Source organism: Aphanomyces astaci (genome assembly GCF_000520075.1).
Source record: "Aphanomyces astaci strain APO3 unplaced genomic scaffold supercont1.12, whole genome shotgun sequence".
NCBI lineage: Eukaryota > Oomycota > Saprolegniomycetes > Saprolegniales > Verrucalvaceae > Aphanomyces > Aphanomyces astaci.
Window position 1 is genome coordinate 629,998 of NW_009798275.1, and position 14,308 is coordinate 644,305.

A 14,308-nucleotide genomic window follows, 5' to 3' on the forward strand; every position below is an offset into this window, starting at 1 on the left:
ATGCATGTACGCATTTTGGATGATACTTCATGCATTTTGTGTGCATGTATATAAGTTTTGAGAGATACAGTGTGTCCAGAAATTATAGACGCACCTAAATTTTCTTGGCGGCGACACTCATTTGTCACATTTAGCGATGCCACGCGGCAAAACCATCACTGCCGAGGAGCGAGGCCAGATAATGGCCTATTTGAAGCTTGGTAAGAAGCTACGGTGGATCGCCAGAGCTCTCCAACGCAGCGATAAGCTCGTTCGGACATGTGTGGCCAATTTCAGCCGAAAATTGCCACCCAAGTACCCTGGACGGCACTGCAAACTGGCCCACCGAGAAGTCCACCGAATCTTCCGACTCGCCACACGCAAAGAAAAGTCAACTAGACATATTTCCGCTGCTCTAGGTGGTAAAGTAAACCATTCTACTGTGTCCATTGTGCTTTACATGAGCAAGTTCGCGAAGTACATGAAACGCCGCTCGAGTCCCCGTCTGACAACAAAGCACAAGAGGCCAGGGTTGAGTTTGCGGCAAAATACTTCCACAAGCTCGATGCCATGAAGAATACTCTATTTACAGACGAGAAGAAGTTTAACTAAGACGGTCCAGACGGCTGCCAGTATTACTGGCACGACTTGCGCCACGAGGTGCAGACCTACTCGAAGCGTGTCTCTTGTGGGGGCTCAATATTTGTTTGGGGTGGCATCAGCTATCACAACAAGATTGATTTGGCCATCCTGGAAGGTCACCAAGACTCTGAGAAGTACAAGAACTCGCTTTGTGGGTACATGATCCCAGCAATACGCGAAATTGGCCGTGCGACAAGTGATGGTACTAGAATTTTCTAGCAAGACAAGGCCAGCATCCATACGTCGAAGGTGTCGAAGGCGTGGCTGGATGCCCTACCGTGGCCAACGATGCCGTGGCCTGCCAAGAGCCCCGATTTAAGCCCAATTGGGGTGCTCTGGAAAGAAAAGTCTATGCAAATGGGCGGCAGTTCGAGACCAAGGCGAGTCTGAAGGCCCAAACATTGGTCTCATGGAGCGAAATTGAGCAGGAGTACTTACAAGACTTGATTGAAGGCATGCCTACTCGCATGGCTCAAGTTCTTTTGCGTCGCGGTAACTGTATTGATAAATAGTTGACCCTTTGAAAATGCGTCTATAATTTCTGGACAGCTCGAAATGATAAATTTGGAGATTGCACGATCTAAACAGATCTGTTGGTGAAAACTCGCTTAGGGGATACTCTTACATACGCCTGTGATAGTAGGGCACCATGCAGATAGAGGGGAATGGGATGGCATCATGACGAACTCGAGAAAATTTAGGTGCGTCTATAATTTCTGGACACACTGTATTGCTTTTTGACAGACGAATACCGCCCAATTCGTTTTTGAGACACGTGTTTTGATTTGTTGGTCTTGTGTTTTCGGAAGTGACTGAGTGATTCTCTAATTCATTCAGTAAATAGTCAATGGCTGATGGTACGTCTCATCGCAATTTTGTGGTGAGTTATTAGCCTGTTCATCTGTTCCTTACCAAAAGCGAGGTGACTAACAAACGTTAATGACTCAAGTGCTTTGAATTGTGATGTGGTAAATTGGAACTTGGCACATATTTGGTTAAATACCAAGTCACTGGTATTGAGGTCTAACGTTAGTTTGTATTAATAACTGTAAACACCACGCAAAAGTACGCCCAATTAGAAATTGTACCTGACAACTATTTGGGAGCAGATTAATAGCTATTTTGACCGTACTGGATGCTGTGATTGGCCAGTAAGTACTCCGGATAATCCGGATAGGAGAAATCGTAGTGTTACCACTGCTGATGTTCATTCCCACGTAAACTGGAAAAGGCGCCGCGGCGGCCACCAACAAGGACTTGATGGGATACATATGTGTGGTACCACAGTTCGTGGAGAACAGTAAGAAGCTGACCTCGAATGAAGTGCTGAGCGACAAAGCCACCTTTGACACCATCACCAAGACGGAGAACTACCTACCGTGTTTCCATGACCCGGCGTTCGTCCAACAGCAGTTGTACGTGTCGTTCATCATCTGGGCTTCGTTTCTGTTTTTCTCGATCCTCTGGGTCGTCGCATCCAATCAACAGAACCGATCTCTCAAGAACGACGAAGTCGGTTTCTCGCTCGCGCTGCGGCAGTGGGCGCGAAAGGATCGCATCGCCATCATCATCGTACGACCGACTCACCCTCGTCCTCCACCACGTGACGCTTCGTTGTAGAATCGCCCAGTGCAACTTGTTGCGTCCCTCGGTATCTTCGTGATCCTCGTGAACCGATGCAACTACCTGTCCGTGGACGTCGCCGAGTACTACATCGGCCTCGCATTGTACCTCGCGGCGTTCGTCGACACCCTCGTGCGGTTCTGCGCCGCCAAGCAAAAGATCTCATACGCGTTTTCTCCGTACACAATCCTCGACATCTTCAGCTTGGCGTCGTACTTTTGCGTTGGGTTTGCGCCCAGTCTGCTCATCAACGGCACGGCGGCGCGCACGTGGCTCGACTTCAGCATCATGCGGTCTATCTTCATCTACCGGAGCTTCATGGAGATGGACTCGCACTTCGACACGTCCACGCGGGGCATCATGCTGTTCCGCCTAGCGGTCCGGTGCTTCCTTTTGCTCATGTGGGCCGCGTCCGTCATGTTCTTTGTCGAAATGACTGGCGAAATCAACGCGTTCGTCGACAACGGGTTTGCGCACTTGTATTCTTGTCCCAATGGTACCCCCATTGTTGGGAAAATTCCAAAAACTAATTGGATGTCGATAGGCACGATCTCGTCGGCATCGAGCGACGGCGCGTGCGGTTCCGAGACCTGGTCCATGATGTTTGCGCTGTACTTCACCGTGGTGGTACGTTCCCAGCGCCGTCGTCTTGTTTGAAGGATTTCCTCGTTAGACGCTGGGCACGGTCGGGTACGGGGACAACTCGGCGCACTACCTGCCGTCGCGGTTGCTCGTGATGGTGTTTATATTGGCGGGTATTATTTTGTTTTCGATGGAAATTCAAAATATGGTCAATCTGTACCAACTGCGCAAAATCGGCAACCCGCCGTATCGCCCCAAGTCGCGCACTACTCAGCACGTTGTGATTATGGGCAACCCCACGTATCCCCAGGTATATATATATATACCCCACATTGTCTGTCGTCACTGTATCGCATGTTTGTGTGTAGCTGTCGGCAACGTTGCGGGAACTGTTTCATCCAGACCATTTCCAAGGCATCGACCGCACGTTTCTGCATGTACGGATGATTTCTCCAAGTCTTGGATCTTGACTCACAACGTGTAGGCGGTAGTGCTTGGTGACTCGTCGTCCAAGTACGTCAAAGGGCTCATCCAGCGCCTGGAAAGCGAGCCCAAGTTTGCATCCACCGTGACGTTCGTCGCTGGAGATCCCACCGACGACGCCGACTTGGTAGTTTCCGTCGCATCACACTGATTTTGACACGAAATTATACCTGAATTAGGACCGGGTTCGACTGAAAGATGCCATTGGGGCGTTTTTTATTCCGGACAAGGTACTAACTACACAGTGTCGACTACTAGTCGTGACTATTTGTAGCTCGCGTCGGACGCTGTGAAAGAAGACGCACGGAACATCATGCACATCTTGTCGGCCAAGCAGTACGCAGGGTACGTACACTCTATCATGTGTCAGGAACCGCATCCTCTTGACTTATTTCGATGCTTTTTAGATATGACTTTCCATGCTGGGCCATTGCCCTCCGCAACGATAACATCCGCCACATGCTAGCCGCGGGCGTGGACCGAGACGGCATCGTGTGCGAGGAGACTATGAAGATGGGCGTCATGGCTCGCAGCTGCGCTTGTCCTGGCTACGCCACGTTCCTCTCCAACCTGGCGTCGTGCTTGTCGCTGGCCAAGCAACCCGACTCGCCGTTCGCCCTCCGATCGAAAGCGGCCCTCGGCGGCGACCTGAATGCCGCACCATGCGTCGCCGCCGCCGCCGCGCAGCCATGGATGAACCACTATTACGCTGGCGCGTCTCGCGAGTTTTACGTCGTATCGCTCAGCAAGGTACTGTACTCCCCACTTACAAAAGCGGTTTGTGTGTGATGATGACGGCGGCGGCTGGTAGGAGTTTGCCGACATGACATTTCGGGACGTAGCGGCCCAAATCTTTACGCGCTCCAAGGTCCTACACTACTACTACTACGATCTGAACGTGTTGTGTCTCCAAGAAGTGTTTCTAAATGAAATGGACAGGGGTCGGTGGTCCTGATCGCCGTGGAAGTGGTGGTAGACGACCCGAGCGAGAGCGACGCCATGGCCGCGCGCATCCATGGCGTCCGCGTGATGCTGAACCCAGGCCACGCCATGCGACTCAAGGAAGGCAGCTCTGTGTACGTCATCGCAGACGACCTCGCCAGCGTCCAGGCGTTCCACATCACAAACGACGACGTCGCAGATGACGAGGACGATGTCGTGCACAGCCCTCGTCCGTCCACAGGACGACAGTCGACCCTCCGCACGCCGCTCTTGCCGTCGTCCTCTTCGATGTTGCCCTCCACAACCCACCCAGCCAAAGCCCCCGTGCCTCCGCCCAGGCGCTTTCGTGTATCCTCCACCAGTCCTGCTGGTTTTTACTCCACTTCTCACTCTCTCTCTCTCTCTCTAGACTTTGCTCAGTGGCGAAAGCATGCACTTGGTACGATACATACCCCAAGTGTTGGTATTTGTTGTGAATGTGAGTTGTGGTGGTGTGTAGGATTCCACGTTGGATCGGGTGGTGTCGTCGATTCGATTGCCGACGCGACGCCCGGACCAGACCGTGGACCCTCGTCGGGCGTCGTTGATGGACGTGTTTTCATCCGGGTCGCCCGTCCACGAGCAGCCGCGGGAGCTGACGCCGCCGCCCATGTCCGTGTTGGAAGACCCGCGGCACATCGTCGTGTGCAGTTTCTTGGGGGACGAGTCGTTGGCGGCGCTCCAGTGGTTCATCTCGCCCCTTCGAGGGGTGTATTCGCTCAACATGCCGCCGATCACCATCTTGGACGCGTCGCCGCCGTCGGGGGACTGGGTGTCGGCCATCGCCAAGTTTTCCGATGTCGTACGTAGAATCTATCATCCTCTCTTGCGCCATGTTTACCTCCTCTTGTCATCCGTCGTAGTATTATGTATGCGGAAGTCCGTTGGTGTACCGAGAGCTGCAGCGTGCCGGCGCCAAGTCGGCGCATTCGGTGCTGGTGCTGGCCAAGAAGTCCAAGGCCACCAGTACCGACGGAGGGGCCGGACCGATGCAAACCAGCTTGATGGACGCCGACGCCATCTTCACGACCCTGCTGGTGGACCTCAAGATGAACCCGAGTCGCATGTTCACGCTCACGGAACTCACAGACGAATCCAATTCCAAACTCCTCAACAAGCGGTTCCTCGTCCAGCAACCTGGCGCACCCCACAACGATGGCTCGACGGATAAACTGCACTCGATGTGGGACATTGCGCTGAGCGCGTCCGCGGGTGTCCACAACGGCAGCACATCGTCGTCGTCCGCGCCGTCGATTTATTCGATGCCGTTGTACATGTCGGGGCGACTCATGCACCCGCAATTCTGTGAAAACCTCCTTGTCCAGGTCATCTCTCTCCATGTCCACCTCAAATACCCCAAAAAGTGAAATATATTGTAGTCGTACTACGACCCAAGCATCCATCGCATCTTGCGCCAGTTGGTCGGCGGACCGCGGTCCACTGGCATCATTTGTGCAGTGCCGCTGCCTCGAGCGTACCACGTACGGTTCCTCTTGTGTCATTTGAACTTATCGGTGATTGCAAATTGACTTTAGAACGGCAACGTCGAGTATGGACTACTCTTTCACGCGTATGCAGACCGCCACTTTCCCGGCATTCTCCTCGGGGTATATCGGAAACCCACCCCCGCCACCGACGCTTCTGCAGCATCGTCGATCCTTCCTGTCGTACTCACATGCCCGGCCACCTCCCTCACGGTGAATCACACATTTGTACATACTGTATCACATGGCGATGCTCTAGATGGCCGACGGCGACGTCTTGTACGTCTTGTACGGGTGGAACGTGCTCGAAGACGCCGCCAAAGCGATTCAAGTGGCGTTTCGGGCGTGGAAAGGCGTCCGCCCGTGGCTGTCGCACCCCCCGCGTTCCCTCATGCGCCGTCGAACGACCAAGTTGTAATTCTATAAACTGTATATACACTACTAGTAGTAGTAGTAGTGTTTAACTGTGACGTTTGGCCTTCTTGTTGCGTTTCGTGGGCTGCATGACGATCTTCTTGCCCTTCTTGTCGCCCCCCTTCTTCTTGTCCGCCGCCTTGGCATCACGTTTGCGCTTCTTGCCCTTGGTCTTCTCGAGCAGATCCGCGGGGAGTGTCACATGCTTCCGCCGCTTCCGCGCACGTTCCTTGGCTTCCACTTGCTTCTGGTTGGCCGGGCCCAAGAGCACGCGAAGGTCGCGCAGGAGCGCCGGACGCACGGGGTACAACGCGTCCGCGTGGCGCCACTTGGCCGCGTCCCAGCCCACAAACAGCTGGACGCCGTCCGTCTCGGTGCTGGCGGCGGGGATCGTGCCGGCACTACTGCCTTCCTTGTCTGTCGCTCGCACAAACACAAACGTTTCGCTGTCCCAAATGGGAAAGCTGCCCTTGGACAGCACCTTTTTGTTCGAGTACCCCGGGTACAAGCACCGATCAAACACAACCGACCCAGTGTGCCGCAGCCCGTTGGCTTCGGCGAGGGCCACCACGCCCCATTGTCCGAACGGCGGCTTGGTCTTGTGCGTGACGTGGACTTCGCCGTGGGGGGCCAGCACGCCCACTACGGCGGTGAAGAACCCTTGAAGGAGCTGCTTGTTGTCGTCCATTTCATTGTTTTGGCCGTCGGCGCCGTCGGGCATGCGCACACACGGAAAGTTCCAAATCACGCGGTCAAACTTGGTCGCGCCGGCCGCCGCCTTGAGCGACTTGGCGCTTGTGGCGTCGACTTCGTGCAAAACAGACGCACCGGCGGTGGTCAATGTGTCGAGAATGGCAGAGCTGTCGGGGTAGGTTTCCACGACGGTGTCTTTAGCTTCGTGGGAGGTGGCCGTAAGTTGGGACGCCTCGCCAAGGTACCCGAGCAGTGCGCGGGAGAAGGAGAAGTTGCCGTCGCCCAACGTCAGCACCTTGTGGGAGGGCTGAAGGAGGACATTTCGAGGGACAATCTCGAGTTCTGCTTCTTCTGCGTTGTCGCCGTCGTCCTCTCGGGCGGCGTACGGGTCGTTGAAGCGCGGGCATTGTTCTGGTCGCACATTCGGCATGACGTCCTTGCCGCCGTAGATGAACAGCTTGTAGCAGCATGGTCTGCAAAGATTGATGGCGCATTGAATCGTGTTGGCCTGCACGTACAACTTGTCCGTGGCGCGGTCCGTGGCTGTTGCCTCGCTCATCGTGGTTCAACGCAAATGTGGTGGTGTTGGTGCGTATGTGCACATTTGATTGGCTGCGAGCTACGTCATATTTCGTAAAAACTCAAGAAAACACCAATATTTTTCTATAAATATGTTATTAATAATACTACGTAGTACCGAGTAGTAGTACTAACAGTTACTTCGAAGAACTAACTAGTACTACAGAATGTATGTCGTGAAACCGACAACAGTTTAACCTTGACCCAGGCTTTCTGCTGCAGACATCTATGGCCATTCGTCCGTCATTCACATGCGCGAAAACATTTAACGACTTTAGCTTATATGTATGTACAATTGGATCACCTGATTCAGGGCAACCAAAACCTCTCGTCGGGGCTAGACGTGATTCTTCTCATGTAATACATCAATTCACTTGTCAAACTGGGTACTCGCAGCACCGTCACGTCAACCTTCTACTTGTGCTCCTTGATGAGACGGGTCATTTCCGCAATGCTTTCGCGCTGCTGCTTGGCATATCCCGACACTTGATCATGGAACGACGCGCCATACTCGTTGGCGATCATTTCAAAGTCATTCACGCTACGAGCCCACTTGTCCAAGACGCCGCGCATGTTGTCAACGCATTTACCTCCTTCGTGGCTCGCGCATTCCTTGAGCTACGCAGCGTCGTGTTCATGCACCGAAGATACAAACCCTCGTCCTACTTTGGCTTCAGCCTCGGACGCATGTTGCTGCGAGAGCGCAAAATACGCCTTCGCTCTCGCCTTGATCTCGTCATCGTGCTCTTCAAAGTGCATCTTGAGCTACGGCTGAATGAGTTCTACTGTAAGCGTCACATGAATGAGTGATCACGTGCCAGCTGAGCTTGGGCCGAGGACGTGTCAGGTGCCGCAAGGATGGCCGCCTTGGACTCGTGGAGCTTGGACATGTCGTCGTGCGAATGAGCCATCGAATTCAACTATGAACTCAACGTTGAAGAATTTGTGGTGAAATTACGCTCCAACTGCCGCAACTCGTTGGACTATGTGCTGCTAGTCGTTAAGTGTCTTGAAAGTCGATTATAGCAAGAAAGCCGCATCAAGTATCGTGTCATTTTACGCAAGAGTACTTTTTCTAGTTCCATTGCCACAAGAAGTACTTGTACGTAGTCATGCCCTTAACGTTAACCCACTATATATACTAGTAGGACGGAACACCTTGCTGCAAGAAGTTCAGCTACAGTACGTAGCCATGCCCTTAACTCACTACATATAGGACGGAACACCGTTGACGAGAAATACAGCGATATACAATGCAATATTCATGGATTACAATCAATACAGTAGCCGGTGTTCCGCCGCGTGCCTATTTGTCCGCCTCCTGCTTGGATTGTTCGTGGGCGCGGCGAGCCATCTCGTCGATGTGGTCGCGCTGCTTCTTGACGTAGTCGGACACTTCCTTGCGGTACGAGTCGCTGTAGTCCTTGCCTTGCGACTCGAGATCGTCCAAACTGCTGCGCCACTTGTCCATCGACTTCTTCATGCGGTCGTAGTAGTCCCCGCCCTTGTCCTTGGCGCCTTCGGCGCATTCCTTGAGCTACACACATGCCACCGTGTCAATCCTAGCTCACAAGCATATCACTCACCATGTCCTGGGCCTCAGTTGCGCTCGACTCGACAGAGTCAAAGTAACCAGATGCCTTTTCGCGGACATGCTTGCTTTCGTCTTCGATGCCGGACTTGAGCTGTTATCACGTCTCTATGAGACCTTCGCACGTCATGCATCGCTATCATACCTTTTGGAACTGATCCGACGTGGCTTTCCACCCTTCTTCAAGCTTTGATCTGAAGTCGCTGCCCATTTCGCTGCCTTTCTCCTTCGCCTGGCCAGCCTTCTCGCTTGCCTTCCCGGCCATCTCGCTGCCCTTGTCCTTCGCCTCACCGGACTTTTCGCTAGCTTTGTCCTTGGCCTCACCGGCCTTTTCGCTAGCTTTTTCCTTGGCCTCACCAGCCTTCTCGCTAGCCTTCTCGCCCATCTCGCTGCCCTTTTCCTTAGCGTCGCCGGCAGTCTCGCTCGCTTTCTCCTTGGCGTCACCGGCCTTGTCGCTAGCCTTCTCGCCCATCTCGCTGCCCTTCTCCTTAGCGTCGCCAGCCATCTCGCTAGCTTTTTCCTTGCCTTCATGGGCCTTCTCGCTAGCTTTGCCGGCCACCTCACTGGCTTTTTCTTTGCCTTCGTGAGCCTTCTCGCCGACTTTCTCTTTGGCCTCGCCGGCCTTTTCGCTGGCCTGTTCGGCGACGCTCTTGTCGCTCTTGTCCATGCCAGACAGCTTCTTCATCTTGTTCTTGGCGTAGTCGGTCATGTCGGCGATGTGCTGGCGCTGGTGCTTGACGTAGTCCGTCACTTGATCGCGGTACAACCCGGCGTGCTCGCTGGCCTTCGACTCGAGGTCATCCAGACTCTTGCGCCACTTGTCGATCGAGTCGTTCATACTCTCGTAGTACTCGTGGCCCTTGTCCTTGGTCCCGTACGCATACTCCTTGAACTACAACCAGCCACAGTAGCCCCTTTATTTTAGCCACCACAACCAGCCAGGTAGTACTCATCTATCAGACTTCGTACCATTTCCTGGGCCTTCGACGCGTGCTGGTGCAGCGAGTCGTAGCACGCTTTCGTCGTTTCGCGGACCTTTTCGTCCTGGGAGTCGTAAATGCCCTTGAGCTACACACCACCCCCCCACATTAGACGTCATATGTAGCAGCTTCATTAAACAGTCGCCTGCCTTGTGGAGCTGCTCGTTCGTGATGTCCAAGCCCTTGTGGAGCTTGTCAGTGAGCGCGTCCATCATGCTCTTGTCGCCTTTGTCGGAACTTGCCATCTTGTGTCAACCACGTGAATCGCAAAATGAGCTATGATGGCGGGGGCTCAATGCAAAAGGCAACCGCCACATGCCGGTGGACAATGCAGTCCCCCCAACGGGACTGTACGTCGCCCTTAAGTTTGAAGGTGGGACAAGCAACATGCTTGGGACATTTCAACGGTTGAACGACAAACGGTCGGATCCATGCCATACTAGACAGACGAACAAGTACTTCGTACTACCGTACTACGTACAGTAGTAGTGTTACTGCGCTTATAACAAGGTTACTAGTATGGTGGGATGGACTAGTCGACGGCGTCTTTCACAAGGGGGCTGGTGTTGCGAGGGGTGTAGTTGGGCCAGCTAATTCGATGGCGTCGTTCACTAGGGGGCTGTTGCCGTGGGGTCGGAACAGGGGGTAGATTGCCACGACCTTTGGATCTTTCTACGAAGTTGACGCATTGGAATGTTGTTTTATGCAGATATAGTAGACCAACGTACTTTAAACGTGGAGTCGATCGATGACGATGTTGGAGGCGTCTATCACAACTCAAATGTGTACTAATGTTATCGCGCCGTGGACAATGAGCTGGTGCTGTATTGCCTTACTCGCAGCGTCATGGTCACATGCATGCCTTCTAATAGGGCTGCGACGCGAGAGGAAAACGAAGACGACTTTTCAGTCAGCTATGCAATGAATGATGACACGAAGGGTTGGGGCCATCTAACGACTGACCTCAAAGTAGATGGTGGCTGAGCACCCCAGGAAGCTTTCAACAACTGCATGCAGAGATGTCTTGTCACGATCAAGGTTAAGTTTGCTCGAATAATGTACCTTCGTTGAAGAGGATCACAGTGAGCAAGGTGAGCCCGATTGAGCAGCGCAACTAGTGACGTCGTCATGGAGTACAAGACTGACAAGTGCATTGTGATGTGAATGTACCACGAGTTTGAAGCTAAAGGTTGCATTTCCAGAGTCGACGGGCCGACTGCATACATTGCACATGAACTTATCTACCAAAGCAGAGGCAGGGTGATGATGTAGGTATGCTGATGAAGGAGCAACGGACGTGGACGTTACTTGTTTCGTAGTTGCGGGTGTGGATGGCTCGACGGCACGTAGGGCATGCCACGAATCTACTAGGCGTGGTCAAGAAGGCTACCGCAATGCCATGCATGTGCACTCACAGCATCGAGTCCACGGACGCCTGCTCAATGATGGCATGCGGCACAAAGTTGCTCTTCACGGTTGCCATGATGGTGATTAGTTTAACTTCAATATATCACTTGCGAATTGTATGTGATTAATACCACAGAATCATTGCCGCCATTCGAATTGCAAGGGGCGTTTGATGGCCATTCGGCGGGCACTCCTCACGCGACGCAGTGCCGTGCTTGGGCACTGGAGTAACAGCGTCGCCAGCGTCGCGGTTCCTACGTCTCAGGCAGCTTTTTCATTCAGCAACGACCATCGCATCAAGCAGCAGCAACGTCATGCTGCAGCTGTCCATGGCCAGCGCAGGTTGTTGTCCACAGACGTCGACCTCGGGTACTTTGGTTCGTACAGTGAACGCACGGGCGAGTGGGAGCCAGACCAGAGCCATTTGGACGAAGTGGTACGGTCGGACTCGTTGGACGCACATCCTACCCTTCAAAGTCTCATCCGCGACGACATCGAAGAAGCAAGGCGGTTCTTCCGCAACGTGCTGCAAGTCCATTATCACAACGACATGGACATGTGGAACAAGTGGGCCACCATGGTACGCGACGTCCTTCCCGTCCACTTCTTCACCTGTATGACGGCCACGACCTCGTAGGAATGGAAAGATGGCAAGATCGTCCTCGCGCGCAAAATCTACGCGAAAGCGTCCAAGATTCGGTTCAGTCCGGTGCTGTACCAGTCGTGGGGGACGATGGAGTCGGAGCTCCAGAACTACATGGAGGCGCGGCGACTCTTCTCGGTGATCCTCGCCACCGACTCGAGCAACAGCCTCCAGGCGGCGATGGCGTCCTTGGGCCTCGCCCTGGTCGAAGATCGCTGTGGCAACACGGCAAAAGCGCGGTAAACACATGCCTCTCCTTCGCTGTCGTCGAAATCACTGGCACTTCCTTTCCCCTCTGAAAAATTCGTAGTCGCATGCTCCTCCAAGCCAAGAAACGGTTCCCCGACGATTTGCATGTGGCCGAGGTAAGCTCGTCCGTCCGTCCCCTCTGTCTTTGCACTTGTCGTCGTGGATGTAGGCGTATGCACTGTTTGAAGGGCGGCATGGCAATGTCAAGCTGGCGCGGCAGATGCTGTCGGCCATAGCGGAGCGAGGGGATTGCACACCCCAAGTGTTTCACGTACACCCCCCATCATCCAACGAGAACGTTGTCACATGTTTGTTTGCATTAGGCGTGGGCGTACTTGGAATTCCGACGAGGAAGTTACAACGAAACCCTGAGCATCATCGACCGGGGACTGGTGACCGACCCGTACGACAAGCCGCTGCTCATGCTGCGGGCGCTGGCGCTGGCCAAGTCGGGCGACAATGAAAGCGCCAGGGAAGCCTTTATCAAACGTACGAGAAGTGCGATCTCTGGTTGAAAGCAGTGCTCTTTTGCTTGTGTGTTTGGTTGTGGGCTCAGTTTACAATCTTGGTGTTGAAGGGGTTTGTGACCACTAGACACAAAGTTTGCCAAGGGAGACCCGAGAGCGTTCAACGCGTTTGCCCAATTCGAAGAAGAGAACGGCAACTTCGAAGAGGCCCAGCGCATCTATCACTCGATTCTGCAGCAGCAGCCCACGTCCGCGTCCAACATCACGGTACCCCTGGCTCACGAACTTGGTTTCGAATGAATGGGCTCATCAGTGCGTTTCTGGCAGGGCTTGGCGTACTTGCAAGTGAAGATGGACCCCGAAGGCGGCGTCGAGAGCGGTCGCGATGCGTTCGCCACCGGCGTCAACATTGCCGTCGACAACGCCGAGCTGTGGCATGTACGAACGATGCAAGTGATATATGCAAAATGATATGTGACATGGTTGTAGAATTGGGGGATTTTTGAAGAGCGTCACGGCACGCCCGAGCTGGCCAAGCGGCTATACACAGAGGTATAGTATGAACGATGTACTTTTTTGTCCTGACAGAAACGGGTAGGCCGTGGAGAAGGCGCCGTGGGCGGCAGATTACTGGTGCTCACTGGCGCGAGTCGAGTCAAAGCTCGGGGATACAAAGGCCATGCGCGTGACGTTAGACAAAGGTAGAGATGCCTCGTCTCCAAGGGTTGCTTTGACTGATGGTGTGTAGCCACCATGATGTGCACAAACAAGTTGCCTCTGCTTGTGGCACTGGCCAAGCTTGAGCTGAAGAACCGAAACTTTAAGCAAGCGCGGGAAGCCTGCGTCGCAGCGCTCAAAGTCGACAAGAACCGACCGTCTACGTGGAACTTACGGCAAGTGGAAGGATGGTAAGAGGAGGGTATAGATAACACTTTTTTGCTGTGCAGGGCCATGGTGGAGCTGGTCCACAACCCCGAGCGAGCCAAAGGCATTGTCGAAAGCGCGCTCAAGGTGAGGATAACAAGCTGGCCTTGATGGCCTCTGACGAGGGCTATGTAGATCATCCCTACGCATGACCACGTCAGTTGGGGCATCCTTCTCTGCACGTACGCTCGATGCTACGCGGCGATGGGAGACTACGACAACGCTGCCACGTCGTTCAGGGAAGCGATCCGCCTCGATGCGGGCAACTACCACACACACATGTACTTGGCCAACTTCATGGAGAAGATGGGCGAGCTGGAAGAAGCCAAGAAGCGGTACGAGACGGCGAGTCTTCTCTGTCCGAGCAACAAGGTCCACCTCATGGAGCGCCACATCGCCGACGTGATCGCGAAAGCTGAAAGCGAACGAGGTGTTTAGAGCTGAAAAGAGGTGCGTGCGGTAACAGTAGTAGTACTGACACCGCTACGTATTTTTACTAGTAATATAAAATAAGTACTAGTATGTGATAATTTAAAAAGAAAACATCGAAATATAGCAGAAGTTAACTTAACGTGAAGTTAGCATCA

The 14,308-nt window shown here is 53.6% G+C and overlaps 6 protein-coding genes across 13 annotated transcripts; 2 read left to right on the top strand and 4 right to left on the bottom strand.

Moving 5' to 3' along the window:
* The first annotated feature begins 1,826 nt into the window (after positions 1–1,826).
* H257_06261 (hypothetical protein) lies at positions 1,827–7,457 on the top strand. 7 transcript variants are annotated; one of them, XM_009831428.1, is made up of 17 exons: positions 1,827–2,193; positions 2,242–2,740; positions 2,789–2,871; positions 2,918–3,136; positions 3,195–3,263; positions 3,311–3,436; positions 3,489–3,539; positions 3,584–3,654; positions 3,717–4,059; positions 4,121–4,177; positions 4,249–4,599; positions 4,661–4,690; positions 4,751–5,092; positions 5,154–5,615; positions 5,670–5,771; positions 5,826–5,987; positions 6,034–7,457. In XM_009831428.1, the coding sequence occupies exons 1-17, from the start codon at positions 1,882–1,884 to the stop codon at positions 6,190–6,192; spliced, it is 3,438 nt and encodes a 1,145-aa protein (XP_009829730.1). In that variant the 5' UTR covers positions 1,827–1,881; the 3' UTR covers positions 6,193–7,457. The 7 variants fall into 7 exon arrangements, with proteins under 7 accessions (XP_009829730.1, XP_009829726.1, XP_009829725.1 ...); XM_009831424.1 differs by having other exon boundaries at positions 5,154–5,771; XM_009831423.1 differs by having other exon boundaries at positions 5,826–7,457.
* Positions 6,103–7,457, bottom strand: H257_06262 (hypothetical protein). The gene has a single exon (XM_009831430.1). It carries the CDS (start codon positions 7,438–7,440, stop codon positions 6,235–6,237), a length of 1,206 nt encoding a protein of 401 aa, XP_009829732.1. The 5' UTR covers positions 7,441–7,457; the 3' UTR covers positions 6,103–6,234.
* Positions 7,458–7,874: 417 nt separating this feature from the next.
* Positions 7,875–8,371, bottom strand: H257_06263 (hypothetical protein; the record flags this gene model as incomplete). The annotated part of the gene is made up of 3 exons (XM_009831431.1): positions 7,875–8,078; positions 8,127–8,206; positions 8,275–8,371. The coding sequence occupies 3 exons, from the start codon at positions 8,369–8,371 to the stop codon at positions 7,875–7,877; spliced, it is 381 nt and encodes a 126-aa protein (XP_009829733.1).
* Positions 8,372–8,701: 330 nt separating this feature from the next.
* H257_06264 (hypothetical protein) lies at positions 8,702–10,276 on the bottom strand (the record flags this gene model as incomplete). Its single annotated transcript, XM_009831432.1, has 5 exons — positions 8,702–8,997; positions 9,047–9,145; positions 9,197–9,943; positions 10,021–10,113; positions 10,139–10,276. The coding sequence occupies 5 exons, from the start codon at positions 10,274–10,276 to the stop codon at positions 8,767–8,769; spliced, it is 1,308 nt and encodes a 435-aa protein (XP_009829734.1). The 3' UTR covers positions 8,702–8,766.
* A 197-nt stretch (positions 10,277–10,473) lies between these two features.
* H257_06265 (hypothetical protein) lies at positions 10,474–11,321 on the bottom strand. The gene is made up of 6 exons (XM_009831433.1): positions 11,202–11,321; positions 11,094–11,145; positions 10,995–11,038; positions 10,868–10,945; positions 10,760–10,798; positions 10,474–10,703 (listed from the first exon to the last, which is right to left on the bottom strand). Exons 1-6 carry the CDS (start codon positions 11,262–11,264, stop codon positions 10,581–10,583), a joined length of 399 nt encoding a protein of 132 aa, XP_009829735.1. The 5' UTR covers positions 11,265–11,321; the 3' UTR covers positions 10,474–10,580.
* Positions 11,322–11,583: 262 nt separating this feature from the next.
* Positions 11,584–14,268, top strand: H257_06266. 2 transcript variants are annotated; one of them, XM_009831434.1, is made up of 12 exons: positions 11,584–12,018; positions 12,076–12,320; positions 12,392–12,446; positions 12,500–12,601; positions 12,654–12,819; positions 12,925–13,064; positions 13,125–13,235; positions 13,287–13,349; positions 13,396–13,498; positions 13,546–13,690; positions 13,745–13,808; positions 13,857–14,268. In XM_009831434.1, exons 1-12 carry the CDS (start codon positions 11,611–11,613, stop codon positions 14,157–14,159), a joined length of 1,905 nt encoding a protein of 634 aa, XP_009829736.1. In that variant the 5' UTR covers positions 11,584–11,610; the 3' UTR covers positions 14,160–14,268. The 2 variants fall into 2 exon arrangements, with proteins under 2 accessions (XP_009829736.1, XP_009829737.1); XM_009831435.1 differs by having other exon boundaries at positions 13,546–13,808.
* The last annotated feature ends 40 nt before the right edge of the window (positions 14,269–14,308 follow it).